Genomic DNA, 14,682 nt, shown 5'->3' with positions numbered 1-14,682 from the left:
ACTCAAGACCACCTCCTGAGCCCTTGTCTGAGAAACAGAAGAAAAAAAGAACAACAGTCTACCACCAAGGAGCTCCTTTATTCTACTGGCAATTCCACATGACCTCTTGTCACTTAACAATTGTAACAGAGAGACTCTGACATACATGCAGGCCTGACATGATTAACCATCCTTCAGAGCACACCAGACACCACAGAAATAAATGCTCTTCTGCTGTACTGGCAGGTATGAAGAACAGCTGGAAGGAAATTTGGTATAATGAAAAGAATACTAATCCCACAAATCTGGAAGCCTGACTGCCAGTTCTTTTTCTGATGTCAAAATTACTGTCTTAAAAATGCAATCCACTCATTTTATAGTACCTGTAGAACCCTGGGTTCAAAGACATGCTGTAAAAGATGTAAAATTAGTAATCAAGGGCCTGCTCCTACTTGGTGAATGCAGAAGGGGGACTGTACCTCGATTATATCTAATAACACAACTGGTCCCCTGTACATAGTGAAGTCCAAGGAATAGAATCTATCTTATTCCACTGCTCTGTCAACCAAGCCATGTACTAAGTTGCCTGACCATATCCAAATCTGTAAAACAGGGGGTCTTTCTTACTTTAATTTGAAATTTTGATGGGACCAAAAAAAAAAAAAGCTAGTATTTAATGAAAACTTGAAAACATTTCTCAACATACTGTCTACAATTTCCATCACCCAGGGAAACTGGAGACAAAGCAATGAATGACAAGAGTAGAAAGATCAAAAGTAAGTTTCTAATTAAAGACCAGCTATCAAAATTATTGCTAACAAGTGGTATTAACCAGTTTACCGAACCACACATGGGCTCAGCACTTCTGAAGTGGGTGTCCAGAGGAATACAAAGTTCTTTTTCTGAAAAACCTGTAACTGTAATGCTTCCACCATACCTCCGGCACTCTTCACACCACTAGTCCCGATTTTAAGACAGGGGAGAAGAGGTCAAAAGAATGGAAAATGACTTGAATTTTATTCCTGTCCTCACCCTTTTGCTAATGTCTTTCATCTCCTTATCCCTAACTGACCATCCTCTTTCACCTTCAGAAGATGGGAAAGAGGGAGAGAAAAGAAACAAAGATGAGAAGAAACCAAATGGGGGCATTCCAGAATCATAATCCATCCAGAAATAGCAAAAGCACAAAGAAATTGCATAATAGACCCAGGATGTTTTTTCCTTCCAATTCTTCCACCCGCAGATGCCCTAGCAGAAAAACTAGCATCAGTGTGTTCTTTTGGCAAAGTCCTACCATCACGAAAGGAGGCATAATGCCTTGGTGGATACAATTCCTGAAGCAGGACCCATGCAACTCATAATGTTCTATGGCAGCATTTGAAGATTATGCCGGTATGCTGCATGCAAGGGGTTTTTTAAATTCTGGGAGCCATGCTACTTAGTTTTCAAAAATCTGTATTTTCTCATAAAAATTACTTTTTGGGGGTACAATTTTCATTTAAGATTGTGTGAAGATGTATATATGTATATTCACATATATGCATACTTTTCCATAGTATATATTATAGCATTCATGAACACAGTCTCTACAATTCCTTCCATTTTAAAATCTGATTTCTAACTTCCACCTCCATTTTTTTTCCCTTTCAATGTCCTAGTTCTTGCTGGATGAATTCTGTCTTTAAAAGATTCTTTTAAATATTATTAATAATTTAGTTAAAGGGAAATGTACTAATTCATGATGGTTACAGTATTTGGTGAGCAAGGACTGTAGTCATAAATTTTACTCTCTAGATCATAAGCTTAAGTGAAAAGTATGTGTTCAAGTCACTTATGAAGATAGACTTCAAACCTTAAATTTTTAGGTAATTTGACCATGATATTCTTCAGTATGAGAAAGGTAACGTTTATATTGTTTCATCCAGTACCTAATATAGGGTCTTTCACAGGCAAATTTTCAGTAAATTCATATAATGACTAAATTTTTCTTTTTTCATTTTTCAAGAGATGGGATCTTGCTCTGTTGCTCAGGCTGGAAGACAATGGCACAATCATAGCTAACCGCAGTTTCGAACTCCTGGGCTCAAGTGATCCTCCCGCTTCAGCCTCCCAAGTAGCTGGGACTACAGGCACACACCACCATGCCTGGCTCATAATGACTAAATTTCGGCCAATCTGAAATATTTTGTTATTAGTGGATACAAACAGTAGGTATATATGACTTACTTGAAGCTGTGAGATAATTATTTTGTATGTATCAAGGACACACATGTATGCTACTATATATAATCACTTTATGTCCATTCTAGCCCTTGCCCCACTCCTCTTACTCATTAGGTGGAAATGGAAACACATTCTCAATCTTTATATACCTTATATACCTTGTACATGCATCCTTCATAGTACCTACAACACCTTTTTGAACTTTGTTACAAGTCTCCTAAATAAAATATTCATATTATCTTACTTACATGAACGGCAGAGATGGCATTTAGATATTTCTGGGAAACAGTATGAGGTAATCTTCTGATTATGTGCATGTGTGCATGTGTGTGTACTGTTGAGCACTGAACAATGCAGTTTTGAACTGCATAGGTCCACTTATATGCAGATTTTCTTCTGCTTCTGCCAACCCTGAGATAGCAAGACCAACCCCTCTTCTTCTTTCTTCTCCTCAGCCTGCTCCAAATGAAGATGATGAGGATGAAAACTTTTATGATAATCCACATCTACTTAATGAATAGTATATATATTTTCTCTTGCTTATGATTTCCTTAAGGACATTTTTTTTTCTAGGTTTTGTGTATCATATACTGTAAGAATACAGAATATAACACACGTAACATACAAAATATGTGTTAATTGACTGTTTATGTTATCAGGAAGGCTCTGGGCAACAGTAGGTTATTAGTAGTTAAGTTTTTGGTGAATCAAAAGTTATATGTGGATTTTTGATTGCAGCAGGGGTTGGCACCCCTAACTGCTGTATTGTTCCAGGGTCAATTCTGTATGTTTCCATTCTTAATATAGGGTTAGCAAATTATTAACCAGGTTATTATTGATATATAGAATTTTGGGTAAAGTAAGTGGAAGGAAGACAATAGAAGGAATGAGGGAGGAACAGATCCTTTTTATTCTTTTATAGTGTTATGTACTGAATCTGGCATATGGTTGATGCTTAATTGTGTTGGTTGAAGAAAAGACCTAAGGAATGAAAACAGAAAATGGGAGAAGAGGGAAAAAGAGAGGAAGGAAACACAAAGCATGTAACCAATCAGGATACTAAAAACATAACTAACAAAATACAAACAGAAATCTGAAGGAAACATAAAGGAATTTAGGTAAAAGGCAATGTGTCACCTCAAAGGCTAAACTGTTTGTTTTAAAATTGTAAGAGCATGTAAATTAGAGAACAGTGGAAACGACACTAGTTCTGTCACACGGTAACTGCATGAACTTGGGCAAATATTTCTCCTTCTTTAGTCTTTACCTTCAAACTTGTAAAACAGGAATAATATCTGCCCTCTCATTTTTAAAGTATAAAGATCAAATAATCCAACTGCTGAGAATGGGGCAGGAAAAACAAAACAAAACAAAACACATGTGATTAATATGCATGATAATCTTAATCAGATGAAATATTTTGTCCTTGAGAAATGTAAAGTATTATAAGTCTGTTTCAAATTCTTCAAGGAGGGCATGGCTATCTATTTTAAATAGTTTGCCATTTTATAATTCCCACCTAATATATTATACTTACATACTAGGATCCAGAGAATTTGGGGCCAATAATTGATCTTTGTAAGTAGCTCAAGACCAGTTAAACATTGTGAATCATTTCTAACATTACAATTTTGCATAGAGTATTTGAATTTCTTCTAGCAAATTTTTTTTTGTTGTTAATAAGAAAGAATCACTGGCAATTATCAGTTTCTTAACAGTTTTAGCTAGTGAATTCATTTATGTTCTAATCTATATTATGATGATGCTAAAGTGAGGCTTATGCAAACCTAGACTAAAAACAGAGAGAGAGAGAGTCTTAGCTGAAGCTTTAAGCTATTGGAGGAGAAGGCATAGGGATAGTAAACACTGTGCCTTTGCCTTGCTCTCATTTGGTACAGCTCCAAAAGCCTAATAAGGGTAACTGTACTCTGGTGGGAGGTATTTTGAAACTGGTGTTATCTCTACACATTCGTAGAAGACCCTTTTCAACTTCAAGCTTGGACTTTGTATCAGGCCTTGAGCTATAGCTTGCAATTATTCTAGGTTATCTCCAAGATATCCTTGGCACTGAGTTAGTATTAAGTTCCTACACTTCGTATCAACATTGTTTTCCATGGAAATAATGTCATGGCAGACTTTTTGACACTGTAAGAGTAAAGTCTAAGAGTCTCTTGCAGGTCTAGAATTCCTAGATAATGAATAGCAAGTGACAATCCATTAATTCAAGTTTTTAACATTCCTCGGATTGTTACTGTTTTTCTCTTGCTGAATGCTTTATAGAGAATGAGATTTGTAGAGAAGTACATTTTAGTTCAACTGAAGATTCAACTAACCATCAGGGCTATCAGACAATGGAATTCAATGCTTTAAGATGGATTCTTTGATTGACCCTTTTCAGCTGGTGGCAGAAGAGCACTTGGCAATGAATCTGTATGGAGGACTCAGCATGGAATCCTTCTTTGTTCCCTGGTAAGGTCTCCCATAACTCTGACATCTGAAATCTTGTAATTCTATAGGCAAAGCTTTGTGAAAAGCAAGAATTACCTCACACACTGTGTCTTACTTTGTGGAGGTTTCACAACTACTTAACTAAATTTACAATTAGAGAGTAGTGATTTTTAAGAAATCAAGACGGTCATTTGTTGGTGCAAAGATACAGAGATTATGTGTAGATTCATTCAATTAAAATATATAGTACAAGGTATCTTTCAATATTAAATTTTAATGGGATAGTTTATATTTTACCATCCCTTCCATTAATTAAATGTTTAAATGTGAGCAAGTGACTACTGCATTAAAACTAACTTATTTACAAAGTGGCCTCCAGCAATGACACTTTCACAGTGGAGCTGAATAAACAAAAGCAAAAGTGCGTTAGGGAATACATTTTAAAGGGATTAATGAATTATTTATTTCAGAAAAATGTAAAAGGTATTCTAACTTCGTTCTTTTAATAATGCATATATTTGGATGCATAACACTCAGGTAATTTTAAAGTGATAACAAATAACTCTTCATTTCAAAAGCTTTCTTTTCTTATTGAATAATGGTTAGAGTCACCTAAACATAATGGAACCATGAGGTGAAGAGTGGATTAGCGGATCGTTCACAGACATTTCACACAACAAAGCTAAGGCAGGAGAGTACAGACAGAGGTTAATATGTGGGCTCTGCAGTCAGTATGCTGAGTTTCAATTTCAGTGCTTTCTGGTATCAGCTTGTGTCAACCTTGGGAAAAATATGCAGTTCCTTTGTGCCCTAGATTTTCATCAATAAAATCAAGATTATACAGTAATTCATAGGGTTGTTGAAAGACTAAATGCATTTATACACAGAAACTCTTTGAGCAGTATCTGGCACATAGTAAGTGCTCAAAAAAGTTATTATTATATGCTGTTTATAGGAACAAAGTGAATAGCATAGGTATAGTATGCTATCACAACTGAAGGGAAATATTTACATTGGCTAAATATATTACCAACTGAAGACTTTAAAAAATATGGCTAACAGGGTGAAACCCCGTCTCTACTAAAAATATAAAAACTTAGCCGGGCATGGTGGCGGGCACATGTAGTCCCAACCACTTGGGGCCAAGGCAGAAGAATGGTGTGAACCCCGGAGGCGGAGCTTGCAGTGAGCTGAGATTGAGCCACTGCACTCCAGCTTGGGGGACAGAGCGAAACTCCGTCTAAAAAAATCTCTCTCTCTCTCTCTCTCTCTCTCTCTCTCTCTCTATATATATATATATATATATATATATATATATTTATATATATATATACACATATATATTTATATATTTATATATATATATTTATATATCAAGCTATATCACTCAAAGTGACAAAGATAATGACAATGGTAAATGAAATTAATATCACGGTTGGATTAATTACACATGTTGAATCTTGGATATAAAATGCAATGAGAGGAGACATTCTGCTGAAACCACTCTGCAGTGAATTTTATATATATATATATATATATATATATATATATTTTGTTTGTTTGTTTGTTTGTTTGTTTTTAGATGGAGTCTCACTCTGTTGCCCAGGCTGGAATGCAATGGTGTGATCTTGGCTCACTGCAGCCTCCACCTCCCAGGTTCAAGCGATTCTTACTCCTCAGCTTCCTGAGCAGCTGGGACTACAGGTGCGGGCCACCACGCCCGCCTAATTTTTGTATGTTTAGTACTGATGGGGTTTCACCATATTAGCCAGGCTGGTCTTGAACTTCTGACCTCATGATCTGCCCGCCGCAGCCTCTCAAAGTGCTGGGACGCGCCTGGCCCATCTACCACCTCATATTGATAATAAAAGAATACTAAAGGGTTTTGTTTGTAGTTTCTACTTTATTCCTTCATATAAATTATGGTATTTCATACCATTTCTCAGTGAACTCTCTTAGGCTTAATAATGATTATGAGAAATTATCTTTCTAGTGTGTCTAATTCTATCATACCCACATGGCTTTAAGAATCTTTATCAAATAAATGAAGGAATAAATTAGGGGTTGGGGGGACGTCTTATTGTTTTGCTTTAGTAAAAAAACAAAAATAAAAAAGTAAAACAACCTTGGCCTACAATTACTGGAAAGTACCAAATATACTACCCTGACTGTATGTTTACATTTTTTATAATGCAATAAGTGATCTGGGGCAAACAAATACTCAGGACCCATTAAGAGCATCTTCAGGTTTGAGATGATGGCAGGAAAAAAGTACATGCTGAGAAAACTGTTGTTATGGGGCAAAGTCTCTGGATTAATTTTATGCAACTTGTAAAGCAACTAGTAATCACATTTAACCTGTGGTTGTAAGGATACCAAAAAAAAAAATGCTTTAAAAAGTCAATGCTAAAAGTTATGTCCATGCTTAAGACAAGCCTCAGGCTCGTAGAAATGAATCTTTGCTATAAAACATGGTTCAACTTTGTAGGGGAGGAGCTCTTTGATGTGCTATGGTGGAGACAGATATGTTACTTGGGGACGCCTGGGTATAGATTCAACTTTCCTTTCTGAGACTCCTCATCTCCCTCTCAAAAAGATCTGAGCTAACTGGTTCTAAATTTGGCTTGTGAACCACAGGGGTAGTAGAGATCTATAAGTGTGTGAAAAATATTCCTGAATGATAAAACAACCTCCTAGTGGAAAAAAATTGTGGTATAGTATGGAATGAGCTTCTGAGGTCTGGCCATACCACACTGTGTAGACAGTGTCACTGAGGGTTCCCGCCAGAAGTCTGGAGACCAAGTCGAGCTGGCATCTGATATGTTACATCTGTTCCTTTATGCTCATATCATGACTGCCAGCAAAATTCTTATGTTTGTTCATTATAGCAGCAATTCCATTCTCTCTTACAATGGTATCTTCCTGCCAAGCCAGAAATTCTCTTTTTACTTATAAACGGTATCTTCTTGAAGCCTATGACTCCTTTTTGACTGGAAAATATATGAAGATGCTGAAAACATCAAGCTTTGGTAAGACTGAAAGGCTTTTTATCAGCAATTACATCAAGTTGCTAACTTATAAGTCCAAAATATCATATTTTTTCCCTATCAAAAAGGATAGACTTTTGCATCTCCTAATTTTAGCAAATGATGCAGTCTGTTCTCATGCCGCTAATAAAGACATACCTGAAACTGGGTAATTTATAAAGGAAAGAGGTTTAATGGACTCACAGCTCCACATGGCTAGGGAGGCCTCACAATCATGGTGAAAGGCAAAGGAAAAGCAAAGGCATGTCTTACATGGTGACAGGCAAGAGAGCTTGGTGCAGGGGAACTCCCATTTATAAAACCATCAGATCTTGTGAGACTTACTACCACGTGAACAGTGTGGGAGAAGGAGAAACCACTTCCATGATTCACTTATCTCTACCTGGCCCTGCCCTTGATACGTGGGGATTATTACAATTCAAGGTGAGATTTGGGTGGTGACACAGGAAAACCACAGCTGATGCTTTCCATGTGCATCTTATAAAAGTAATCTTCCACCTCTCTCTTTCTTAACTACTTTAATATTGAATTGATTTCTTTCTTGGTTATCATTTAAATGTTTGGTCTTGATTACTAAATTAGTTTGGTTGCCATTAGACTTTCCTCTCAAATCCAAAATAATTTTCATTTAACAAATTTCCTTAATTTTACTGTCGGTAGTTTGTACTGGAACTAAGTTACATACCCCTGGTATATATGTTTATATTTCTCTACATATACATCATATATCTAACCACTCATCTAGTCACCCATCCATCCAACAACCCATCTGAACTACAGAGAACTTGTACTACATGGAAGCCTACTGTCGTTTACTTTAGATTCTTTTGCAGCACAGGTGTACCTCTACAGAGGAAATGAAGTTAAGTGTTAACATCAAGGTATAAAATACATTTTCCCAGAGGTTCATTACAATTTTTGGCCAAACTGAGTTGTTTAAGCCAATGTTCACATCTGCCACTCTATTTCTCAATCCAGAGAGATTTTACTCTCACCGATTGCTTAAATGTCACTTCCCCAATTAGTCCCCACAGAATAATTTTCACTCTCATATCACACCACTATTTTCTTTGTTGCTTTTTCCAAATACACATACATAATTATTGGTGGAATTATTTATTTAATGTCTATCATATTACCAGATTATTAAGTACACTAGGGCAAAGACCATGTCTGTCTTGTTTCGTTTATATCCCCAACACCTAGTATGGTATGGTGCTTGGTATGTAGTAAGTTCTCAATAAAGGTTTATTGTATCGGTGAGTGGGTTGAGCTAAAATCACTTTTACAGGGGGAAAATATTTTTTTAAAAAACTGAAGCTATGTGTCATAACTGTAATTTTCATCTGATTGGCATATTGGAGTAATTAGGAAATAGTTTTTCCTTTAGGTTTACAGATTCACAGGAGAAAATTCAACAACTGAAATGTGCAAAGTGCTCTGCAATGTTTAACTCCAATTTAGAAAGGGTATCAGCACTGGTTATAGGAGCGATTTAAAGTGAGATAAAGGTCTGTGGGTCAATATTGATAGGGTATTTTTGGTCACAGTCTTGCTCTTAATTCTCCAAAAAAAAAAAAAATGCTTAAATCAATGCATGTATTGACTGCCTATCATGTACAAGGCATGCAACTTGGCTTTATCATGTGCACCAAAAAGCCTCATGTTTCAAACTAATTATAATCTCACTGGGAAAAACAGGAATGCATGGAAAAGCTATCAAGAAAAACAGTAAACAATAAATACAAGAGAAAATGATTAGCACTGCAGACATTCAGAGAAGGACCACCAACAGAAGTCTTTATGGAAATGCAGACTGGAGTGGGTCTAGACCACTTAGACAGGCAGAAGAATGAGATAAATATTTTGGATAGAAATAAGTATGTAGGCAAAAAAGTGGAGAAACAGAAAGCCAAAGTTGCTCAGGGTAATGAGGTTTACTGCAAGATAAGGAGAGAGATAGGTGAGAACGGTAGATTGAGGCATATAGTGAAATTATAAATAAGAATGAGGAATAAGGGAATTTTCCTGCAAGCTTCTGTGAAGCCTTGCACTAACATGCGACAAAATAATAACATAAAATATTCACTAATGATAATGTCTTAATATCGCACAGCATTTTGTTTCAAAGCGATTTCATGTAATATTCACAAATGAACATTTTTTTTTCTCATCTCATAGCAACGCCACTGCATGTCCAATAAATTTAAATGAGTTAGTTGCTTAATGGCAGAGCTGTGATTCAAACCTACATCTTTTGCTATGGCATCTTGCAGAGCTCTCAGAGTGAAGACACAGAGGCAGGGAGACCGGCAGGAAGACAGCACAGGCTGGAAAGGATGAGACTGAATGAATTTATGTGGGCTATACCAAGAGATGGAACATTTAGTTCTCATAACTTTCTGAATGCTATTTCCTAATTGCAGGTAAGTATGAACTACCAATCAGAACTATTGGACATTTAAATATGAATCTTATCACAACTATTATGGGTTTTAAGATGGCAAGAATAAACCTATTTTTCTCACTGTTTCATTTTGCCAGATAGTATTACTGCTGTCTTAAGCTGCAGGAGCTTTAAGAGTCAAATCATACTGTAACTAATAGGTTATAATTCCAGAGTACTTTATGATCATCTCTTTCTAACTATCAAATGGTTAACTCACAGATTCTTCACAGCTATTTTCCAATGATTGGGTTTTGAAGGTGCTTGCAATCCAATTTTATTATATTGCTTTTAAAAATTCTAGTTAACATCAATTTTATTCAAATACAGTAATTCTCACTTTAGCAGTGAATAATTGACTCCCACTCCCACATACTGTATACACTGTTAGCATAATAGCTTTAAAGTGCTTCAGAAATTTTACATAAAAGTCTTTTGAAATTTTGTTTAAACTAAAGAACACATCTTTCTCTTCCCTATCAGTTTATCTTTTTCTCTCTGGAGAATATTTTCTTTTATGAAAAGGTTCCCGAAACGAAACAGTTCTACTGCATTTTCTGAGCGATTCTGATCTACCCTAAAGGCAAGAACACAGTGAAAGAACTAAAAAATCTCAAGTCAGTGATGCACTGGTATCTTTTTTTTTTTTTTTTAAAGTTCCAAACTTGTTAAATCAGAACTATACAAAAAGAAGAAATAGACACCTTATTTGAGAAATAGCTACTGGTCTCAGGCAAAACTGCATTACCTGGCATTATGAAGAATTGAAACAGTCCAAGTTTGTTTTTGTGGAGTAAAATCCCAATTTTTATTCCTGTTTTACTGTTTTGGTTTTCTTTTTTAGAAATTGTTGGAAAACTTCCAAGTAGAGTACACATTATTTAGTAATCAGTCTTTGGAAAGAAAATGACTTTTAGGGACATTTCCTTCCCTCAGTTTAATAGTAAAAAATCTTAATGCCATAGAACAATACAAATCTGTGTTTATAAAAAATATATAAAAGAGTATTTTATGTATTTTTGGTAAACATAGGATCATGGTGAAACTGGGATATACAGTATGACTTACTAAATTCCCGCATTCCCTGCAGGAATCTCAGGGTCCTTGTCTCATGCAAGATTAAGAATCCTCATCCAGTCAAAGAGATTAGTTTTTATGAGTTTTATACATAAATGTTTACTGCTTTAAAAATATTAATTGGCCGTGATACTATTTATTTCTCTTTCTAATCAAACATTCACTATTCTTTAACATCCAGATCATATTTTATCTTAAGGCCTTCTCTGACCATTCTAGAAAATTATCCCTTATCAAATGTATTTTGTGTTTGATTCTCTTTGTTTACACTTAATCACCTTGGGTCTTATATTTTTGGTTAAATCACACAAATGTCTTACTTTGTCAACTCTACAGGAGTTCTAAAAATCAAATCATACTGTAACTATTAGCTTATAATTCTAGAGTCCTTTATGATCATGTTTCTAACAATCAAATTATTAACTCATAGATTCTTCACAGCTATTTTTCCATTGATTGTGTTTTAAAGGTGCTTGCAACCCAATTTTATTGCAGTGCTTTTCAAAATTCTAGGCAACATCAATCTTATTCAAATACAACAATCTTCACCTTAGCAGTGAATCACTGACTCCCACTCCCACATACGTAAAAGCACATGGCAAGCAGAGAACATGTTTTATTTTATTTTGCATTTTTCTTGACATAGACTACTAAAGGCAGCACTTCTTTTCTAGGAACTGCCTCCTTTCTCCCCGTTGGTTACAACAAGAACTGCACTATGCTTTACTGATAAACATGCTACTTCGCTATAGAGGAGGACCCACCATGGACAAAATGTCAATGTAAAAGACTGTATGGCCACAGCAAACACCATCCAGCAGATGTCATTCTCTGGGCAATAGGAAAGTGGAATACATGAAGGGAAACAAAGGACTAAGGACCTTCAACAGGTGCTTGGGAATAAAGGCGGCCAAGGCCCATATTAGGCATCCTAGACACCAGGCCTGAGCCAAGAGACCCATCACACCTCATTTCTGCAGGGGCATGGCTCCTAATTCCAGGAGTTTTCAGACTGGCTCAGAAACGAGGCTGCCTTTTACCACCCCTTTTGGGCTATATTTGACCTTATATATGTTATTTGACTGCTTTTTTTCCTTGTCTCCATTTCTCTCTCTCTCTTTTTTTTTTTTTTTTTTTAAACAGAGTCTCGCTCAGTCACCCAGGCTGGAGTGCGGTGGCACGATCTCGGCTCACTGCAACCTCCGCCTCCCGGGTTCATGTCATTCTCCTCCCTCAGCCTCCTGAGTAGCTGGGACTACAGGCGTCCACCACCAAGCCCAGCTAATTTTTTGTGGTTTTTTAGTAGAGACGGGGTTTCATCATGTTAGCCAGGATGGTCTCGATCTCCTGACCTCGTGATCCATTTCTCTTAATCTCAGAAAGCCACACTCGGACACGTTGCCTATATAATATCCAGACCAATGCTACCTAAAGGATTTTTCACATTTTCTCACCCATTCTTACATGTGGAACACTTTATAATATTTCCAAATAAAGAGATTACATTTATGAAAGAAGGTAATAATGCACCCCTTGCTCTTCTTCTTTTCCTTGTAGTAAGTAATAATGCCCTCGAGTTTCATGTTTCTTTCAGGTATGGAGTTTCAGAAAAAAGGCACAGGACACTGAACCAGAAGTATGGATTTGAACCTAGCTCATTATTTCCTAATTAAGGGACCTTGGACAAGGCAATTAACCACAGGGACACACTCTGCATATTAAAAAAGGAGGAGATAGAATAGCTAATAATACCTTGAAGTTTCCTTTTTCTTTTTGCTTTTTAAAGAAATAAACATGTACTTGCCTGGCATAGGAGCCGACTCATGGTAGATGCTCAATAAATGCAATTCAAATTTGAATTTCAAGCTACTGGGTTTATTTTTTATTTTTCTTGATCCTTTCCATGCACAATCACCCTTATTCTATTTAAATCCAAATTCTTTTTAAGAAGCATGATTTTGGATTACTTCCAATTATTATTTCTTTTAAAGTCTGTATCTACCAGAGCAGCAGTTGTCAACCCTGTTAAAATTTAAAATGTCCTAGAAAACATTTAAAAAATTAACAGTGCATAAGCCCAATCTCTGACCAAATTTGAATCTGTATCTTTGAGGATAATCACAAAGTATGCATCAAACAATAACTGAAGAAATTACAAAAAAAGAGACTAGTTAAAATATTTAAGACCAAACCAAAATAAAATGCTTAAGAATTACTGCACATATTACATAAGACTGCAAGAGGGATTTAAAAACACTTACCTTTGTTATTGTATACATCTAAGTAATTTGGTGCTGAAAAAATTGTAATTAGAGAAGGGAACCCTGTTGTTTGGCTTTTCCTGTACATGCGGTACCTAAAAAGAACAAATACAGTCAAAACAAAGCCCGTATGGAAAAAAGAGAATATTAAATCATAGATTCAGAAACAGAAAATTGGATGAGTCAAGTGCCATTATTCAAAGAGCCTCCAATTATATAACACTAAATAAAAATTTCTTTCTGAAGTCTGAAATATACAGGTATTAATACATTTCAGGGGGGTGAGCATGAAAACATACATTCATATGTAAAATTTCCAAACAGGTATTTTCTAAGTTAGCAAACCTCAAGAGACTGTGGAATTCATTGGAAAATCATGTCATTTCCATGTGTTCAACAGACAGGGCGAAGGCTGATTAGTGTACACAGATACTTTGTACCCACTCAAAATTTTCAAAAAGTTGTCAACATTTTTGACATAAAAAGACCAAATAAGCAGAGCAAGATATAAAGACTTACCACTAAAAACCAGGCCAATTATCTGATAAATCCACAATATTCTGTAAAGCATTTTGCCTAGACTAAGTGATTTTCTTTTAGAAGAATGCCCCCTTAAATCTTTGAATTTTTAGATTAATAATTAAATTTAATTTAATTCATAGATTTAATACAATTCATAGATTAAATGATATACAAGCATTTTGCCTAGACTAAGTGATTTTCTTTTAGAAGAATGTCCCCTTAAATCAATGAATTTGTACAAATTGAGACTGTTTCTCTTTTAGAATTTTATTTATTACCAATCTCTGCTGGTATCTACAGGTCAAAGATTATTGTCTCAGCAGGGTAATATTTAATCAATCAGTAATGAAACAGAACATTCACAAGAACTTTGAAAATAAACCAACAATCCAGTTACTAAGACACAAATAATTTGTTAATGTTAATACTTTAGTTCTCAATTAAAAATACAGGTGACTCTGGCTCTTTTACATAAGGATAAAAATGTATCATGACTTCCGTGTAATCAATTTTAGGAGTATCAGTTTAGAAATACCCCTTCAAAACAACATTTTATAATTTCTTTGTTGATCTGTGTCATTTATTTCTGGTAGACTAAACCATGCCTAATATAGTTGGGTTCTAAAAGTAGCTCAAAAAGTACCTTCAGATAGATAAATAACCACCTTAACATTTATAA

At 35.5% G+C, this 14,682-nt stretch overlaps 1 protein-coding gene across 6 annotated transcripts in view; it reads right to left on the bottom strand.

Annotated features, from left to right (window-relative positions):
• Positions 1-14,682, bottom strand: part of LOC105486352 (protein phosphatase 3 catalytic subunit alpha) — a 337,248-nt gene that overhangs the window by 44,477 nt on the left and 278,089 nt on the right. For all 6 annotated transcript variants that reach the window (XM_071093251.1, XM_011749206.3, XM_011749207.3 and 3 more), the window contains one exon: positions 13,482-13,576. In XM_071093251.1, coding sequence (XP_070949352.1) covers positions 13,482-13,576 — 95 coding nt within the window. The remainder of the gene's footprint in view (positions 1-13,481; positions 13,577-14,682) is intronic.

Source organism: Macaca nemestrina, chromosome 3, assembly GCF_043159975.1.
Source record: "Macaca nemestrina isolate mMacNem1 chromosome 3, mMacNem.hap1, whole genome shotgun sequence".
NCBI classification, from domain to species: domain Eukaryota; kingdom Metazoa; phylum Chordata; class Mammalia; order Primates; family Cercopithecidae; genus Macaca; species Macaca nemestrina.
Note: the sequence above shows the minus strand (reverse complement) of the source record. Positions and strands in the feature narration are given on the sequence as shown.